Genomic DNA, 19,779 nt, shown 5'->3' with positions numbered 1-19,779 from the left:
ATATTTACATTTTTCACTTGCAAACAAGGGGGAAAAAAGAGATTAAGAATATATCTTCACGTCGATGTGTTAACCATGTGCATTGACTCACTGGGCTGGCTTTCGCTCTCACTGTTGTGGCGTGAGCTGGTGGACTCAGAGTTGAGGCTGAGCGTGCTGGGCACAGATGACAGTTCGCTGGGTAGCGGAGCCTCCACTTCATCAGGGACGACGGGCCATTGCTGCCTGCGGCTGTGTCGAACGGAGTCCCATCCCAAAGCCTTCAGTACATCACTGCCCTGCCGTGTGCGGCTGATCACGCCCAGCACATACACACAAGTACTGGACAGACAGAACTTCTTGTTACTTACTGGATATATGATGCAAGGTTATTGCAATGCTATTTGCACATTAAGATTCTTAAAGAAGTCTCTTATGCTCACTAAGGCTGCATTTATTTGATTAAAAATACAATAAAATAAGTAATATTTTAAAATAGTATTACAGTTTAAAATAGATGTTTTCTATTTGAATATATTTCAAAAAGTAATTTATTCCTGTGATGCAATGCTGAATTTTCAGCATCATTACTCCAGTCTTCACTGTCACATGATCCTTCAGAAATCATTTTAATATGCTGATTTGCTGAATCTTTTGTGACATTATAAATGTCTCTACTATCACTTTTGGTAAATTTAATGCACCCATTCTGAATAAAAGTATAAATTTTCTTTCAAAAATATAAAACTTACTGAACTCAAACTGTGTGTAAACACCGTTTTTTGCATCTAGCTAGCAGACTGATGTTAAATGTTGTAAATAACCAAATATGTTCCTATATTAGGCATTCTTACCCACGTATGGACAGAACCTCACAGTGCTGAGCCAGAGCAATAATATCTGGAATCACGTTCTCCTCCTGTAGGAGGTTCAGACCCCAATTCGAGCTGCCAATATTGCCCTGAAGAATTAAAAACGACAAATATTAAAGTGAGAAACTTGCATACAACGAAAACAGAGACATTCAAGGAGACCCTAATACAAACAGTATACAAAAGCCATCACCGACCAGAGCCCATAGGGCAGCTTTTAGCTGTTTAATGCCCTCCCATTTATCCAACACTGGAGATCGGACTGTGTAGCTGAGATCTGGGATAACACCCTAACAAACAAACACAAATACACAAAGATTAACATATAAGTGCACAAAAACAAACAATGCTATACAGCCACAGCAAGAAGTGTGAGTGTAACTGGGTACCTGAGCTTCCAGCAGCAGGCAGCCGGTTTTATCATGGACCAACTGCCCATATAAATGCACAGGGAGAAACACATTTGGCCTCTGTAACCTACAAAATAAATGCTGAGATTAAAAAAAAAAAAAAAAAAAAAAAAAAAAAAAAAAGTATGTATATGTATATCTAGGTTATTTTATTTCAGCTGTAGTTTTAGTGACCTTTTTTATTCCAGTTTGTTACAGAGGCAACATTTCTATATTTTATCTAGTATTTATATATATTTATATCTATCAATTTTTTTATATATATTCTGTATATTCTGAATAGTGTTGAATAGTATCTTTTTCTATACTATAGAATTCAATGGCTACCGTCACTTGCTTTACAGAATATCTTCCTTTGTGCTCAACTGGAGAAAGAAAATCATACACATTTGGAACAACCTGAGAATGAGTAAATGACGACAGTTTTAATTTTGGGTGAACTCTCTCTTTAAACGTCCTATAGTAAAAGTAACTGTCTGATATATTAAGAACCGAGTGCTAAGACCTTTGGTTGCTGCGGCGGACGTAGTTGTCTCCGTCGACAGGTTTGCGGTATGTTGTGAGAGCTTCGTTTAATTGCTCCTCAATCATGTCCACATACTTCAGATTATACTCCTGCAAAAACAGACACAGCTCAATACATGCGCATTCAGAAGGAACAAACACAGACACGGGTGTGAAACCACAGGCTGAGAGAGAGCCACTGGTTTGATGCTTTCACCTTCTGCCATTTATCTAGCTGTTTGTTGACGTAGCCTCTTTCGTTGAGGTAAGAGAAGCCTTTTGGGATGGACAGGAACCTACAGAAGAGAGCAGAGAGACATTTAACAATACATTTATCACTTACAAATAAGGAGAACAACAATTTATGAGATTTTATACCATTAACAGATTCAAATATTGTCTTTATATGTGACTCTGGACCACAAAACCAGTCATAAGTAGCATGGGTATATTTGTAGCAATAGCCAACAATACGGTCAACAACAGTATGGGTCAAAATTACAGATTTTTCTTTTATGCTAAAAATCATTAGGATATTAAGTAAAGATCATGTTCCATGAAGATATTTTGTAAATTTCCTACCATAAATATATAAAAACGCAATTTTTCATTAGTAATATGCATTGCTAAGAACTTAATTTGGACATTTTTAAAGGCGATTTTCTCAATATTTAGATTTTTTCTTTTTTGCACCCTCAGATTCCAGATTTTCAAATAGTTGTATCTTGGTCAAATATTGTCCTATCCTAACAAAGCTAAAACTTATTTATTCAGCTTTCACATGATATATAAACCTCAATTTAAAAAAAATTATCCATATGACTCGTGGTCCAGGGTTACTGTGACTGTTCAAAACATTTATTAAAAAAAATTAATGCATATAAATTCCATACAATTACATATATTGCAGATTTTCAGTAAGCATTTTATTTTTAAAATTATTTATTTATTTTCATTTTATATTTGCATGCTTTATTTATTTATCTTTTCACCAACTCACAAAACCCTATGTAGGTCCCTCATGAACCTCAGTTTGAAAAATCTGCTAAAAGATTTCATTTAAATTGATGCATTTACGCAGTAAAAAACAAGAAAACCAAGACTGTTTTACCTCAACAGCAGCAGAAGTCCTTTCTCTCCCAGGTGAGACAGAGCAGGTTTCATGTGGATCAGAGCATGCAGGTTGGCCTGGAGTGATCACAACACAGCAAAAACAAAGAGCATTGCTGTAAGAAATGCATTTAACCGATACAAACTAATCAGCATTGTAGGTAATACTGCAAAAAATGGTCATATTCATATATATATTGCTATCTGAAACTACATGAACTAATGATCTGTATAACATCAACTTCCTGTAGCGGTGATGCTGATTACCTTCTCTTCACAAGCTTCATCAAGGATGTCCAGTGCCTCCATGGAGACGGTTTTGTTGTGGTCATGCAGCTGTGTGACTAGCAACTCCATCCCCCAGTTACTGAAGAACTCAACGTTGGCACGCAGCAGCACACGCAGGTGTTTGGTGGCGTATAGACGGCAGTTCTGAAACCAGACAAACAGGGTAAATCACTATGAAGTTAACCTGAGATCAATCTCTATTCTAATATACAGTCAAAATCATCTGAAAAAGTTTTTACAAGAATCATACAGGATCAATATATCAGTTATCTGCCATATAACAAACCTTAAGACTTGTCTGTTTTATTACATTAATGAAATGCAGATTACTGCAGCATCTCAAAAAAAAACTTTACATATTACATGCATATTATAGAGAAATACAGAGGAAAATCACTTTACAATGCACCCAAGATTCAAATATAGTTAAAATCTATATAAGAAATTGCAAATGAATCTTGTTTTATTACTGAACACTAATAAAAAGTGGACTACTATAGCATCAAAAACAGCTTTACATATTACATGCATATTACTTTATTTAAAAGGCAAATTGCAACCAAGATGGAAAGGAAATATAGGAAGAATTACTCTAAAATGCATCCAAGATCCATCTAAATTTCAATCAAGTTAAAACACATATTCCAAATCGCACATTGCTCAACATTAATGAAATGCAAATTACTGCAGCTTTAACAAAACATCTTTGCATATTACATTTGTATCATTTAGATGTATTTAAAGGGTAAGTTTTATTAAAAAGTGAAAGGAAACATGAAAATATAAGGCATTTTATATTTTTACAAGTATTAAAGTATATATGAACAAAAGCAAAACTTGAGATTAAATTGTGTAAGATGACAAACTGGGAAAATCAGACTAAAATCCAATCAAGATCCATCTAAACTCAAATATACAGTTGAAATCCATTTGAAAAGGTTTTACAAGAATCTTATATGATGGATATAACCATTATCTGACATATAGCGGCTCTTAAATGTCAAAAAAGTCTTATTTATTTTATTATGTTTTTCAAATAAAGACTTAAAACCTGTGTTACTTTAGTTCACTAAGATACTATTATAGTTTTTAAATATATATTTTTAATGATTTTTTAATTATTTTTCATAAATTTATTTTTCATAAATTTATATTATTAAATTTAAAAAAATATGTCTGTTTTTATTTACTTTTATTTCAATTTCAGATTTAGTTATTTTAGTTCATTAAGGTAAACAAAACAAAAACAAAAGTTGACATGGCAACTATCCGATTTTTTTTTTTTTTTTTTTATTTAATTCCATTTCAGTTAAGGTTTATTTTATTTCAAGTGACAAAAATGCTTTGATGGTTTCAGTTTTATTTAACTATAACAACATAAATATCATAAGCCTGATCTTACGTCAGTGGCTGCTGTGAGGATCTTGGACAGAATGACTCGTGCGAGTCCGTCTCTGCTGTAGTCCAGAGTGGAAACCGTTAGTTTCAGCAGGTGATCCTGGTTTTTCATCGAGCACAAGTTCAACAGACTGTGCAAAACAAACCAAAACCAAACATAGTTATTCACACTGCTACTGTGATACCATAGCATTAACATATAGTATTAACAAATAAATTAATTTTTCGTTTGCAATTGGGCCAAATGAGAATGCAAAATTGAAAATACAAACATCTTTTCTAAGTTTACAATGTTAATAACTTGTTTGAGATTTGCTGGAGATTTTTTGCATGTGTTTTTTTCTGAACATGGTACAACGGTTAATTTATTACGTATGTGTTGACATCAGTACTTTCACATATTGGGCCACTTAACATTAAATTCTGTTCTCACCACTGAAATACGCCACATTTCTCCAGCATTTTGACTCCTGCTGGCTGCGCAGACAGAGTACCCAAAAACAGGAAGTAGTGCTGACTGAGGGTGCTGAGGAGCCCATTGCTATGGAGACTCCGTTCAGGTTTAAGCCCAGAAGAGGATGTGAGCCACTGGACGATATCCTTGACAAGGTCCTCTAAATATGCCTGACCATCCTACAAAAACAGAAAAACATTAGTTAACTGCTGCTGTGTTTTTATAGAGTAATTTATCAAAGGCTCAAAGGTCTTTATTTCTCACCTCTTCCGAATCTAAGAGGAACTGGTTGAACTGGCAGCCCGCTACTGTCAGCTGTCTGGCTTTGGAATGATCCAGCTCCAGAGCCGAGTATAGCTTACTGCTGGGCTTATAGAAATACAGCAACCTCCTTACAAACCTACATATAAACACATAAGGTAAGGATGTAGCTTGTGGTTGGCACTTCAAGAAAATGCAGCACATGATGTTCATGAAAGTCACCGTATGCTGGTCTTACTTGTGCATCTGTTCGTCCTTGTTGTTTCTGAGGTTCACATTTGGCCACTAGAAACAAAAAACACCCACACAGTAAAAAAATGTACTTTATTCCTGTGATGCAAAGCTGAATTTCAGCATCATTATTCCAGTCTTCAGTGTCACATGATCCTTCAGAAATCATTCTAATATGCTGATTTTCTGCTTAGGAAAACATTTCTTATTGATCATTTTTAAAACTGATGTGGTACTTAATATTCTTGTTGAAACTGTGATTTTCTTCAGGATTCTTTAATGAATAGAAAGTTCAAAAGAACAGCATTTATTAAGTTGGCTTGAGAAAGCCAACTTACTGAAATGCTATTTAAACTACTACTTCTTATTATCATTCCTTTAAGACTAAATCTGTCGACACTAACTGCTAGAGTTTTAACTCTACAAACTCCAAACTCAGCTGAGGTCTTCAGACCGATCTGACCGAGTGTGCTGTATCTTTTCTAACTGATCGGACTTACGATTTTCCTAAAAATGACAATTAAAACTGGGAAAAATCCCATAGACTTACACTGACGGAATGTTCAAATGAATCATGAATCATGAACAGAATTCAAATAAACCAGAATCATGCTTGCAACTTGGTAATCATGTTAAAACATGCTAACAACTTGCTAATCATGCTAGAAACTTGTTAATCATGCTATAAACATGTTAACAACTTGCTAATTATGCTAGAAACATGCCAATCATGCTACAAACATGCTATCACCTTGCTAATCATGCTAGAAACATACTAGTAACTTGCTAATCTTGTTAAAAACATGCTAGAAACATGCTATCATCTTGCTAATCATGCTAGAAACATACTAATAACTTGCTAATCTTGTTAAAAACATGCTAGCAACTTGCTAATCATGCTAGAAATGTGTTAGCAACATGTTAATCACTAGAAACGTGCTGGCAACTTGCTAATCATGCTAGAACAATCATGCTTGAAACATGCTAGCAACTTGCTAATCATGCTAGAAATGTGTTAGCAACATGTTAATCATGCTAGAAACATGCTAGAAACATGCTAGCAACATGTTAACAACTTGCTAACAATGCTAGAAACATGCTAGCAACTTGCTAATCATGCAACAAACATGCTAGCAACTTGCTAATAAAGCTAGAAACATGTTAATCATGCTAGAAACGTGCTAACAACTTGCTAATCATGCTAGAAACTTGTTAATCATGCTATAAACATGTTAACAACTTGCTAATTATGCTAGAAACATGCTAATCATGCTAGAAACATACTAATAACTTGCTAATCTTGTTAAAAACATGCTAGCAACTTGCTAATCATGCTAGAAATGTGTTAGCAACATGTTAATCATGCTAGCAACATGTTAACAACTTGTTAACAATGCTAGAAACATGCTAGCAACTTGCTAATCATGCAACAAACATGCTAGCAACTTGCTAATAAAGCTAGAAACATGTTAATCATGCTAGAAACGTGCTGGCAACTTGCTAATCATGCTAGAAACATGTTATCCACATGCCAACAATGTGCTAATCATGTTAGAAACATGCTAGCAACTTGCTAATCATGCTAGAACAATCACGCTTGAAACATGCTAGCAACCTGCTAATCATGCTACAAACATGCTAGCAACATGTTAACAACTTGCTAATCATGCTACAAACATGCTAGCAACTTGCCAATAAAGCTAGAAACAGGCTAGCAACATGCTAACAACTTGCTAATCATGTTAGAAACATGCTAACAACTTGCTAATCATGCTAGAAATATGCTAACAATTTGTTAATCAAGTTAGAGACATGGTAACAACTTGCTAATCATGCTAGAACAATCATGCTTGAAACATGCTAGCAACCTGCTAATCATGCTACAAATATGCTAGCAACATGACAACAATGTGCTAATCATGTTAGAAACATGCTAACAACTTGCTAATCATGCTACAAACATGCTAGCAACTTGCTAATAAAGCTAGAAACATGCTAGCAACATGCCAACAATATGCTAATCATGTTAGAATCATGCTAGAGACTGTATTGCCTTCAAAATCTTCCAACCCTTTAAAACGACTTTAAACCTCAAACTATTTCCGACTGAAAACCACCAAACTTAAAACTTTTTTCTTAAAACTTCTTCAACTTTTTGAACTTTTTCAAACTTTCTGGTCCGGCTTTTTCAAGCCAACTTAAAGTTTGTCTTGACAAACTTTTTTATCTAGTTTGTCTTTACTATCATTTTTGATGAATTTAATGCATCCATTCTGAATAAAAGTATCTATATGACACATGATCCTTCAGATTTCACTCTTTATATGCTGATACAATTGGGCTGTGTGATATTATTATGGAAATGGCGAATCTTTGATGAATATTTTGATATTTTATTTAATGCATTGACATTGAGACTGCCAAGGTTCACTGTATTGCTGTTCGTCACAGCACATTTGCAACACCATTCCACATGCAACTTCTGAAATACGCAGTACTTTATGTAAACTTCACTCCTGTACAGTGTGTGAATTTTCTATATGCATGAAATACCCATATGACCTTTCTGATTCACTATTTAAACTGCAAAAAAGCTAATTAAACATGCAGTGTAATAACTTTGTCACAACAATTTAACAAATTTCTTCTCTATGAAATTACCTTCAGTATAGTGATGATCAAAACCCAGTTCCAGTCCAGGTTCTGTTTGTGACTGAGAACCTGACTGTCCCTCAAGTTCATCATCAGCGCCTCTTCAGTGTCCTACACAACATAAACAATAAACAACTCAGAAACAAAGTAAAATATTCTGTTGTGTCTTATTATATTAAATTATATACCAAAATCCTCAACACACACACAAAAATAAAAATAAATAATTATATTTTTCATAAAATAAAGCCTATCGTTAGAATAAATAAATAAATATATATATATAATTAATTAATTTTGCCCCACAAATTGTCAGTACCATCCAAATGTTTTACATTTTCAATTCCAATTAGTCAAAAGTGATTAATATTAATGTAATTAATGTAATTGAATGTTACTTGTAATTAATTAATTTAAATAAAATAATATATAGAGTTTTAAATCTGTATTAGTTCAAAGAAGTACAACACGTGTATTTACAATTATTGGACAACTCAAAAAACCTTTAAAAAAGTAGGTGACAATTAATTTCTTATTCCTTTCTTTTGATTTTGAGGTGAAATTATCCAGAAATGTACTTGACTTTTGAGCTGATGTGTGCATGTACCTTCATAATATAGATGTCCTTTTGTGGACGCTGGTGCTGCTCTCTCTTGTGAGTGGAGTTGGATGTCCTGCGTAGGATGTGATCCAGGTAAAGACTGTAAGGTTTGGGGCCACGTCGCTTCTTTTCGTGGAAACGTTTCAGGTGGTTTACGGCTGCACTGGCACGCCTGGACAACACAAGATTCAAATGTAAAAATGAACCACCTTATAGTGGAAAATACTGTTTGACACATGCTTGCGGACTATTTCTGTGTGTGTGTGTGTGTGTGTGTGTGTGTTCACACGGTTGCACTCACAGCCGTTTCTCCTGAGAGATGTCAAAGGAAGCAGCCATGTTGATTAGCGTGGGCAGACAGTGCAGATGATGACTGTGAGAGTGAGGAAGAATTGTATTGGCCTGCAAGAGAGAAGAATCAAGATGGAGACACGGGTGCACAAATGTGACATTTTAATTCCAAAAATAAAGGTTAAACGGGAAAATTAAACAGCAGTTCAAATGTGTTTCTAAAATGAACTCATTAAGTGACAAATGCAAGAAAGTAAAAAAATATATAAATTTTTACAACTGCAATATAAAATATGGTTTAAATAACAATGTAAAACAAAATGTAATACAAATGGTTAGCTAAATAACAGATCAGTGACTATGGTGCATCCTTCGACTTTTACCTTTTGTTTTTCATTTTATTTTATAATTAAAAAAAAATAAGTTTTACTTTTTTTTTTTTTTAGTTTTTTGCGATTTTTTGCAATGGTAACTTTTTCATAGTGCTTTTAGTATTATTTTAGTATTGTTAGTATTATTTAAATAACACTTTTAGTATTTATTTTTAAATGTTATTCAAATACATTTTTTTACTATTGTTTATTTACTATTTTATTGTAAATAAACAGTAAATACTGAGTAAATAATAATATTTGCTACTATTTACTTTTTTACTTTTCAATTTTTTATTTTCAGTTTTCAATTTAATTTTAGTTTTAAGAATTCTGTTATGTGTTTTTTATTTATTTTTTTTTCTGTTTAGCTTTAATTTATTTTTATTTCAGTTTTAGTTTTTGTCATTTTATTTCTTCAGCTTGAATTTATTTCAGCCAAGTTTTTGCAACTTTATTTTTTTTACATTTAAAATATAAATTAAGATTTATATTTTTTAACTTCGTCAATTACCAAAAACAATTAAATTTTTTTTCATTTTAGTTTTAGTTATAACAACAACACTGCTGCCATAAGAAAAAAAACAAAATTAAATATTACATAACAGAAGTTGATAGCCCTGTAATAAATATTTATGGAGTGTACAAAGGTAATACTGGGTCTTAAGTATTGTAATACCATGTGCAGAAGTTCTCCGAGCAGTATGGTGGCTCTCACTGATATCTGTCCATCACTGCTGGTCACCACCTCCACCAGACCCTGGGCAACCAAAAACATTATCAATAAAAACATCACTGATCTGTTCATGTAAAGTTCATCAAGCATTCATCAAGTGATCCTGTAATTATATACCTCCAGTAGTCCACTGTTGATAAAAGCAGACAGCAGTAGTGCCAGGTAGTTGTCCATAAGGTCTGGTCTGGAAATGCACAACACAAGAACATGAATACAACGTTTAACCCAAAATATTCCAGTACTGCAGTCAGTCCGAGTCTCACCTGGATCGTGCTCTGTGAGGCAATATGACTTTGGCTTCTGCAGCTACAAACCCATCAGATAGTCTCCAGCTGTCCTGAAACTTGCTGGGGTCTGAACGGCACAAACATTAGCATGAAACGCACGTCCCAGACAGAAAGAGCAACATGCAAATCAAATATCTACACTGAGTTTACAGATACTCCTCCACTGCACTCAGTGAGGCGTTACTGATCAGATGAAATAAGTTTATAAATCAAGGTGCTTCTTACCCACGCTGTGCAGGGCTTCCTCAAAATCTCCTGTCACTATAGGAACAGGCAATCTGAAGATCTCATACATGACTTCTAATAAGGCTTTCTGCAGACACAAAAATAAATGGACAGGTTTTCATTTCTGTAAATCAGCCCTTTAAAACGGTCCATTTCAATAAACTGGTCACAAACTGTTTCAATACTCAGTTCTAATTCAATACTCAATACTAATTCAAAAATACAGTAAAACCTGTAATATTGTGAAATATTATCATTTCAAATTACCGTTTTTTTATTTGAATTTCATTTTTGTACATTAAAATTTTTCTAAAAATTGCCTAATTTTTTGGGGACTTAGTTTTAATGGTTAAATAAAATTGTATCAAAAAGTATGCCTAATTAACTGAAATCACAAAACGTACAGTATTTAACAGCAATTTATTAAAGGTTTAACAAAAGTTTCTTTTTTAAGGCCCTATAAAATATGTTAGATTTTTTTTCTCATATTCAGTTTTATTTTTAGCAAATTCTGTTTTCCATTAATCAATTTTCTAAATTCCATTTGAATGGTTTTATTTATGTGTGTGTGTATGTATATATATATATATATATATATATATATATATATATATATTATATTAATCTCTAATTAATTAATTGTATATAAAAAAGATTTTATTTTTATATTATTTATTTTTCCCCCTCCAGAAATACCCGCATTTTTCATTTTTCAAAAAAAAAAAAAAAAAAAAAAAAAAAAAATATATATATATATATATATATATATATATATATACACATATATACACACACATATATAATTTTTTCTGGAAGTATTGCAATATTAATAAATGTAAATAATTATTAAATATTTTAATTATTAAATAATCATTCCATAATGTTGAAAACTCGTAAATATATTTTTTTTATAACGTTAAACGTGTTGAAAATGTTGAAAACGGATAACGTTTTATTGACAAACATTTTAAATCCCAATAAATAACTCAAAAAAAAAAAAAAAACTCACCCTGACATCCATGTTTGGTATACAGAGCAGGCCTATTAAAGACTGGACCCCTGAGTTCCCTGATTTACACAGGTTTATAATACCTGTAAAAGAACAGCAGAAGAGAAGGATGATTTCACTTTTTTCTTTCACTTTTCTACTCTTTAGATGAAGATGCAGTAGTTTTCATACCTGACCACGAGCGGAAGGCTGCAATAATGGCCATTTTACTGGACAAAAAACGAGCTTCTCTGTCCTCCCTATGGGAAACAATTCATAAAACAGTTGCTGTCAGAAATGCACATGATTACAGTGCATTAGAGGTAAATGGTGCAGAAACATGCAGAAGAGAATTTATGTGTAAGTATATAAAACCAAAACATGAACACACAACTCACTTGATTTGTGCCTCTGCTGTTTCAGGGTTGTGTCTGTAGTGAAAGTCTGTGTAAGGTGCTAGGATTTGCTGGAAGGTAAAAAAAAAAAAAAAAAAAGATACAAAACTAGAATATATAGTACTGTCAGACAATTTTTATTTAATTACATTTTTATTTTCTTTTTAAAAGTCAGTGGGGAATAATGCAAGCCAGATTACACCTGTACCACAATGAGCAACCCACTGTGCCACTGCATGTACGCATACCTCCAGTTCAACATCAGCTCGTATGTACTGGCGCGTGTGCGGATGATTAAGCAGGTGCAGTATGGTGGTGATCAGGGCCTCATTGATGCGACTCAGCTGACAGTCAATGACGTTCTTCAGGATGGTGCTCAAACCTCCCCGCTGGGCCACAATCTCTGGGTTCCTCAGTGCTGGATGACAAGAAAATACAATCATATTACACAAATATGTACAATATAAATATATATGCCAAAATCATATAGTATAAAATGGTATAAATAGTATAAAACATTAAAAAGAAATAAGACTGGGCAATACAACAAAAATGACAAGTATTGACAAAAAAAAAAAAAAAAAAAAATTCGAACTAACTTCCAAAATTTAACCCACACTCAGATACGTGTCACTAAAAGGTTTGTCATAAGATATTGTCATTTAAACTTAAAGGTCTTCACTACAAATGGCCAAATTAAAGATCTATGTTAGCTTAAACAAATTCTGGCAGAACTATATTTCTGTTGTATTGTAAAATGTACATCTCAAAGCTTCTAATAACAATGATAATCATATTACAATTTATTAAAAAACATTTTACAAGCAATAAGAATTGTACAATTAATTTAAAAGAAATTACAATTTAGATTCAAGATTATTATTATTATTATGTAAAAATCAATCAAACCAGCTATTTTTCATCTATTAAAATCTCACAAGATTCTTAAAATCATAGAGTACAAACATTCATTTGTACTAAATCACAAAACAGAGTCAAAAAAGATTAAATTATAAATGAAAAAGAAGTTGTTAAAAAAAGTTCTTATAATGTTACATTAAAAAAACTTAAAAAAAAAAAAAAGGGTACAAATCTGACAGTAATTCTATTTTAGAAATTTGATTTTAAACATTTTAAAATGTCAAAAATATATTACCTTAAATATTTGTAAAAAATTACCAATGGAAAAGTTGTGAAAAAATACATTTAATATTTTAGTTCTTATAATGTTACATTAAAATAATCTGATAATCTGATAATAATTCTATTTTAGATTTTTACTCATTTACAATTTAAGATGCAAATTAGTTTGTACTAAATCAAAACACAAAATCGAAAAAAAAAAAATTATAAATGGAAAAGTTGTGAAAAAATATAATTTTAGTTCTTATAATGTTACATTAAAATGCTTTAAAAAGTAAAAATCTAATAAAAATTCTATTTTAGAACTTTGATAAAAATTTGTACAATTTTAACATTTTAAAAATATATTACATAATATAAACATAATATAAATGGAAAAGTTGTAAACAAAATAAATTCAATATATTTTTTTTAGTTCTTATAATGTTACATTAAAATGCTTTAAAAAGTACAAATCTAAAACTAACCCTAAGTGTAAGCAATAATAAGTGTTGCTCATGTTAACAAATGAGACACTACTGACTCACCAAGTTCACAAATGATGGCGATGCAGGCTCGAACCATGCGATCCCTCTCCTGCAGCCCGTCGTTCCCCACGGCAATTAGAGAGTTTGTTAAAGAGCTGGGAAAGAGCTGTGCGTTCACTGTTATCATCTGAATGAGGAAAATAACAGATTGAGATTGAATTCACCCAACACAAAAAACATACACAGGTTATGCTGAGTGTAAGAGTGCTAAAAAATGTTCAGAAAAAGTTTAGAGGTCGTACCTTTCTCACCAGTCTGAGGGCTTGAGTTCTCTCCACCTCATTGCTCTGCTGAATGTCAATACACCTGAACACAAATCAAAACATGTGAGACATTCAAACTTCTCATCTGAGGTTTTCTGAACAGGATACAGAGGCTGATGGTTAAGTTCACGCACCTGAGAACCTTAATGTTTACCAATGTTGGTGTCTTTTAAACCCCAACTAAGATATTGAGAACTCAAAAAAGGTGTAAGAACTCACCTGGAAATCAGGTAATCCACCTGCAGCTGAAGAACTTTCTGGAGGACGCTGCTATCACGGATCAGATACCTTAGGGCTCTCAAACCCGCAGCCCGAACCTCCTTCACCTCATTCAGCAACGCCACACGCAGACTAAAGCAATAAAGAGAGAACGATAAACACAAGAAGAGCATCAGTCAGTCATCTGTAAGATTCCATGATGCTGCCTCAGAAGGCAGCTGTCTACAGTATGTAGTCTGCAAGTAGCTCACAAGGTTTTTGAACACAGTAAGAGAAAGTTCTACTTACCAAATGACGATTTCCTCATGTGTGAATCCTAATTTCTCTTCACAGTGACTTACACTGTTGAGGAGCTGAGAGAAAGAGAGAGATAATATTACAAATATTCTTGCACCAAGTCATAAAGTTTATTAGACTGTTCATTAATATATCATTAAGCTCACAGCTCACAGTGTTCAAAGGTTTAGGGTCAGAAAGATTTTTTTAAGAAATTAATACTTCTATTCAGCAAGGATGAGTTCAACTGATCAGAAAATGACAGTAATACATTTACAATGTTACAAAAGATACCATTTCAAATAAACACTGTTCTTTTGAACTTTCTATTTATCAAAGAATCTCCACAATCTTAAGCAGCACAACTGATTTCAACATTAATAATAATCAGAAATGTTTCTTGAGCAACAAATCAACATATTAGAATGATTTCTGAAGGTTCATGTGACACTGAAGACTTCAGCTTTGCATTACAGGAATAAATTACATTATTCAAATAGAAAACAGTTATTTTAAACTGTAAAAATATTTTACAATTTTACTGTTTTTACTCAAATAAATGCAGCCTTGGTGAGTGAACAGACTACTTTCAGTCACATTAAAAAAATCTTACAACCCCAAACTTTTGAGGTTGTAGGATACGATTAAAATTGAGATACTATAATAGCAGAAAATAAATAGAAACACTTTTTGCATTAACATTAAGTGTCGTCATTCCAGTAGAACATCTGGTTTCTAACATGTAAATAAAGGTTTATTGGTTGCTGTGCTAATATAATGGATATACAGTTGGAATGTTGTATTGACCAATCAGCATCCAGGACAGAAAGTATGCATTTATAATTACATATTTTTTCAAATGTTAAAGAATCCATTCTTCAAATTCTCTCAAAGCTGTTTTGAAAATTGAAAAACACCATCTGGTAATGATGAGATGCACAAACTGAACCCGTAAATAAAAAGTGAGACGGACACATCAACAATTGCACTAAGCTGAGCTTACAGTGTAAAATTAGTCTCCTAAACATGTTTGTGTGAGTGTTACTGTGGAGCACGTAATGACCTTGGCAGGCTGAGCATGCATATGTATGTGTTTATGATGATGTCAGAGCTCAGGCAGTCAGTCGGCAGGGTCATGTGACCCTCAGTGAGAATTAGATCTCCTCTATCTCAGCATCCTTAAAAGGCCACACACAGCATTCATGCACACACACCACTTGAGTTATAATTCACCAAAGCTGAGAAAATCCCACTGAAACACACACAAACACAACCTGCACACATACTTCTGCACTAACATTTTAACCTCAGTCCCACTAAAATGAAACTCTCACACACAAACTTGCTCAGAAAGAAACTGAAAGTGAGAGGAGGCACCCACTAAGATAAACAACCCGACAACACACACACACTGCCTGCTGCTGTTTACTACATTACAGATCTTCTGACAAGACCAGGCCTTAAAAACACTGCGTTAATAAAATTAGCCCCCTTTGGCAAGTCAAATCAAATTGATTTATATAACGCTTTTTACCAAATACACTGTTTCAAAGCAGATTTACAGAAAAGTATGACATTAATGTCTATAATATCTTAACATCTTCATGTCTTAAAGTTGCATTTAGCAGATTAGAGTTGGCCGATAATATACTTGCACTCTGCAACAATGTCAACAATCATGCAGTTGAGATTTGCTATATAGTATATAATGCTTTACGTAAGTCTACTGTTTGTATGTGGTTAAATTTGGATGTACTACAGTAGTCAGCATTTGAAGTAGATCAAAACCTTTCTTCAAAGTTGTCCTAAAATCAAAACAATACCTGCTCTTGTCTTCTTTTGATACATTTTTTGATCCACTTCAAACGTTGGCTACTGCATATATACAACCGCAAGTCAAAATGCAATTCTAGTTTGTAGATATCTTGTTTCTAGATTAAAGTTTTAGGCCACAATGTAATATTATCACATTAAAAGCAAGATACTACAGACAAAACCATTGTTTTTTTTTTTTCATGCATTGGCAATTTTGGCTATGTTTCTTCCATATAACATTTTCTTTTAGACTAGAGCAAAGAAAACATCCAAAATACACATTTAAAGGGGTCATCGGAGGTCACCCATTATCCACAAGTTGATATGATTCTTTAGGATCTTAATGAAAAGTCTATAATATACTTTGGTTAAAAATTCTCAATGGTTGTGTATAACAACACTTTTTACCTTGCCAAAATCAGCTCTGCAAAAATCATCCTGTTCTGGTCGAGGTTGCTTTAAATGTTAATGAGCTCTGCTCGCCCCACCCCTCTCTTCTCTCCGTGGAGTGACGAGCCTGTTTACTTTAGCCGCGTTTAGCTGCTAAACTTGTTAACTAGCACGTTATTAGGAAAGGTGATCGCAAAGATTCATAAAGAAAAATAAACCTTATACTTATACTATGGATAACGAATGATTCGCGCGAACATAGAAGCATTTATGTATATTGGGAGGCGCATTCCATTCACAAACAAACATCATTTACTGCATCTTCAGCGGCTCATCCAGCAACACAACACCTCAATCGCTCAATCTGAGACATTCTTGTCTAACTTACATCCCTGCTCCGGCTTCGAAACAATGGAGGACAGACTGTTACAGCTGATTTAAGGCGGGTCTGAGGTAAGACACTCATATCAATCAACTATCGTGGGAGCGGCCTCTGTCTGTGTGACACCACACCGACAGGCATCTGAGAATGACTCGATTTGAAAAAGGGAATATTATTTTTACAGATTAATTAAAAACCACTGCATGGATTTTTATCATTATAGGGTAGATTTGTACATACACTGCCAACACACATTAATGCTCAAAAAACATGCAAACGTGAACTTTGCATCCATTGACCCCTTTAAGTGTTTCTTTTACTACACTTTATCTGTAGAGTTCAATTAACAAAAATCTTAAAAAGCATTTTTCTCAAAAATGAGTTTTTCTCCTGAGCCAGAAATCATGGTAAAACATGGTGAAAACGTCCTTTCTTGCTGGTTGTTGACAGTATTTTATGATTTATGGAGTAAACACCTTTAACTCTAGTATGTCAACAAAATGAAAACTGTGAACCTGGCTTTATCCAGTGTTCAGTTTTCTGTTCTAGAAATGTATGCAAATTAGTGCATATTGAATATAATAACTCCTAATTTGCATGTCTAAACAACATTTCAGAAAACTTGTATTACAAAAGGACTGTCTTAATGTACTGAGATTAATAAATTGGGGAAGTATGGTGATATCTTGGAAGTTTTTACAACACAAAAAATAGTTTGTGAAACGCAGATTATATTTAGGGCCACTCAGGATATACGCCTGCAGAATGAAAGTGATTTTAAGTACTTTCTGTCTAATCTAACAATGCTTTCAGCAATCAATAAGAATGTAGTGTTCTCAACTCCATTTAATACGTTCTACCATTTACAATTCAGCATATTTTTCCCCAAAATCAGTGCAAAAAATGTAAAGAAAGCTTCCATGCAGACCTGGTCATGATCATTTCTCATCAATTAAATCATTCACAAGCATCATCGACAACAACCAGCATAAATGGAAGTTGCACTACCTTAACAAAGTTGTTCAGGTGGCCAAGCTTCCTCATGTTGGAAACCCCATGAGATTTGGCGATGTTCTGAAGGATCTCACGCATGTTATCTGAGGGTTCTGTGGAAAGCAAAAAAACATAATATGTATATTATATATAATATACTGAGTGTTTAGCAACCAGGATATGAAATATACATTTATATAATTTGTTATTCTTCTTTAACACCTCTTTTGATATTAAAATTACATACTTAGCACATAACAACATGAATAAATCACATAATGCATCTCCATATTCACTATGAAGCATTACTTTCCCTGTGCAGAACTCTTCTGTGTGAGTGATTTTGGACATGCATAATATTATGATCTAAATTCAGCCACTGCAATTAAACCTTTCCCCGCTCTAATCTTTATTTAGTACATTTCTCAAGAGAGAGATGTCAAACAAACTGGCACAGCAAGTTTCATCAAGATCAGACTTTCTGCATCTAACACCCCTCAGCTTAGCTGTATCAAAGTCTGAAACCTTAAAACACAGACTTAATATGAAGATATGAAGGCACTGATATGCTTTAAACCATTGTCTGTTTACTGATACAGCCTAACCAAGCTGAACGCACTGCAGACATTCTGCTGACATGCAGATGTTTACGACTCGAGACAACACAAACTGATGGGGCCGTGCACTACAGAACAAAACACCACCTGGATCCCAAATCCTAGTGAGCTGCCTAGCTAGACAGCATATTTGAGGCTTCACAGGCGTAAACAATGCGGTACATTTAGGCAACCTATTATGTTTTGAAACAGTCAATATCTCATTCAACCCCATTCTCCTGTCTGCAGGCCAGAGAGAGCAGATAGGTAATCACTCATGGCAATTTCTAGTATTTAAGGGTTATTTGAACATTTCGTGGTCATTATTACAGACAAGCATTATATAGATGTTTCTTATAATCTCTATGGTGACTCTCACCCCGCGTAAGATCCAGCGGTACATTCTCCTCCCCGCTGTCATTCCGACCTGTCAAACACAAAAAACGACACAATGAAGACACCGTGAGACATTATCCGAGCTTCAATAAATGCTACACAAGCAGAGGGCTATAAACAGCGCCGGATGCGTATGGTAACGGGGTGTGTGTGCCGTTAACTTGCCTCTCATCCGTACACTCCGGGTCGGACGGCCGCGGATGCTGACCGCCATGTTGGCAGGGACGTTCATCATCACAACACCGGAACTCTCGTAACCTCTCGCGATGTTTGAGAGCAGACGCTCCCCTCCCGTTTTATTTTTTTTTTTTGTTTCATTAGAAGTTTATTAACAGTAACAAAGATGCTTTCTAGTTAATAACGTCCTTGTTCTGGGACGATTATATATCACAAATCTTAGTACTTGAAAGTGAAACCAAGTTTTTTAGGTATTTCATAATGATTCTTTTCTATGCAAAAGCCTTTAAGATGATGTAAAATAAAAATGCAATAAAACGTTTTGCTATAATAGAAAATAATTTCCTTTAAAATGACTGTTAATGATTATTTTTTACTTTCTTTTGCACCTGATCCTACTGTTATGTATAAAATATTTTTACCATGTTTGTACAAAAGAAAAAGGTCAAACGATGCTTAACGACCTTTTAAGTTCTTCTGTGTAATATATTCAAATTTTATACTGTAATAAAACATTTAAAAAAAAAATTATATATATATATATACACT

The 19,779-nt window shown here is 33.6% G+C and overlaps 1 protein-coding gene across 1 annotated transcript in view; it reads right to left on the bottom strand.

The window, feature by feature from the left end:
* Positions 1 to 19,295, bottom strand: part of rictora (RPTOR independent companion of MTOR, complex 2 a) — a 33,466-nt gene extending 14,171 nt beyond the window's left edge. Inside the window, exons 1-30 of the mRNA XM_051109723.1 lie at positions 19,219 to 19,295; positions 19,037 to 19,084; positions 18,077 to 18,174; positions 14,494 to 14,558; positions 14,206 to 14,337; positions 13,966 to 14,029; positions 13,724 to 13,850; positions 12,302 to 12,471; positions 12,057 to 12,124; positions 11,851 to 11,918; positions 11,680 to 11,762; positions 10,671 to 10,758; positions 10,422 to 10,512; positions 10,276 to 10,342; positions 10,102 to 10,182; positions 9,062 to 9,162; positions 8,767 to 8,932; positions 8,169 to 8,270; positions 5,515 to 5,561; positions 5,280 to 5,415; positions 4,995 to 5,194; positions 4,566 to 4,692; positions 3,143 to 3,307; positions 2,877 to 2,953; positions 1,983 to 2,061; positions 1,767 to 1,876; positions 1,241 to 1,328; positions 1,049 to 1,141; positions 834 to 940; positions 92 to 321 (exon numbers count right to left, since the gene is read on the bottom strand). Coding sequence (XP_050965680.1) covers positions 92 to 321; positions 834 to 940; positions 1,049 to 1,141; positions 1,241 to 1,328; positions 1,767 to 1,876; positions 1,983 to 2,061; positions 2,877 to 2,953; positions 3,143 to 3,307; positions 4,566 to 4,692; positions 4,995 to 5,194; positions 5,280 to 5,415; positions 5,515 to 5,561; positions 8,169 to 8,270; positions 8,767 to 8,932; positions 9,062 to 9,162; positions 10,102 to 10,182; positions 10,276 to 10,342; positions 10,422 to 10,512; positions 10,671 to 10,758; positions 11,680 to 11,762; positions 11,851 to 11,918; positions 12,057 to 12,124; positions 12,302 to 12,471; positions 13,724 to 13,850; positions 13,966 to 14,029; positions 14,206 to 14,337; positions 14,494 to 14,558; positions 18,077 to 18,174; positions 19,037 to 19,084; positions 19,219 to 19,288 — 3,148 coding nt within the window. The 5' untranslated portion in view covers positions 19,289 to 19,295. The remainder of the gene's footprint in view (positions 1 to 91; positions 322 to 833; positions 941 to 1,048; positions 1,142 to 1,240; positions 1,329 to 1,766; positions 1,877 to 1,982; positions 2,062 to 2,876; positions 2,954 to 3,142; positions 3,308 to 4,565; positions 4,693 to 4,994; positions 5,195 to 5,279; positions 5,416 to 5,514; positions 5,562 to 8,168; positions 8,271 to 8,766; positions 8,933 to 9,061; positions 9,163 to 10,101; positions 10,183 to 10,275; positions 10,343 to 10,421; positions 10,513 to 10,670; positions 10,759 to 11,679; positions 11,763 to 11,850; positions 11,919 to 12,056; positions 12,125 to 12,301; positions 12,472 to 13,723; positions 13,851 to 13,965; positions 14,030 to 14,205; positions 14,338 to 14,493; positions 14,559 to 18,076; positions 18,175 to 19,036; positions 19,085 to 19,218) is intronic.
* Between the last annotated feature and the right edge of the window lie 484 nt (positions 19,296 to 19,779).

This window comes from Labeo rohita, chromosome 5 (genome assembly GCF_022985175.1).
Source record: "Labeo rohita strain BAU-BD-2019 chromosome 5, IGBB_LRoh.1.0, whole genome shotgun sequence".
Classification (NCBI taxonomy): domain Eukaryota; kingdom Metazoa; phylum Chordata; class Actinopteri; order Cypriniformes; family Cyprinidae; genus Labeo; species Labeo rohita.
Note: the sequence above shows the minus strand (reverse complement) of the source record. Positions and strands in the feature narration are given on the sequence as shown.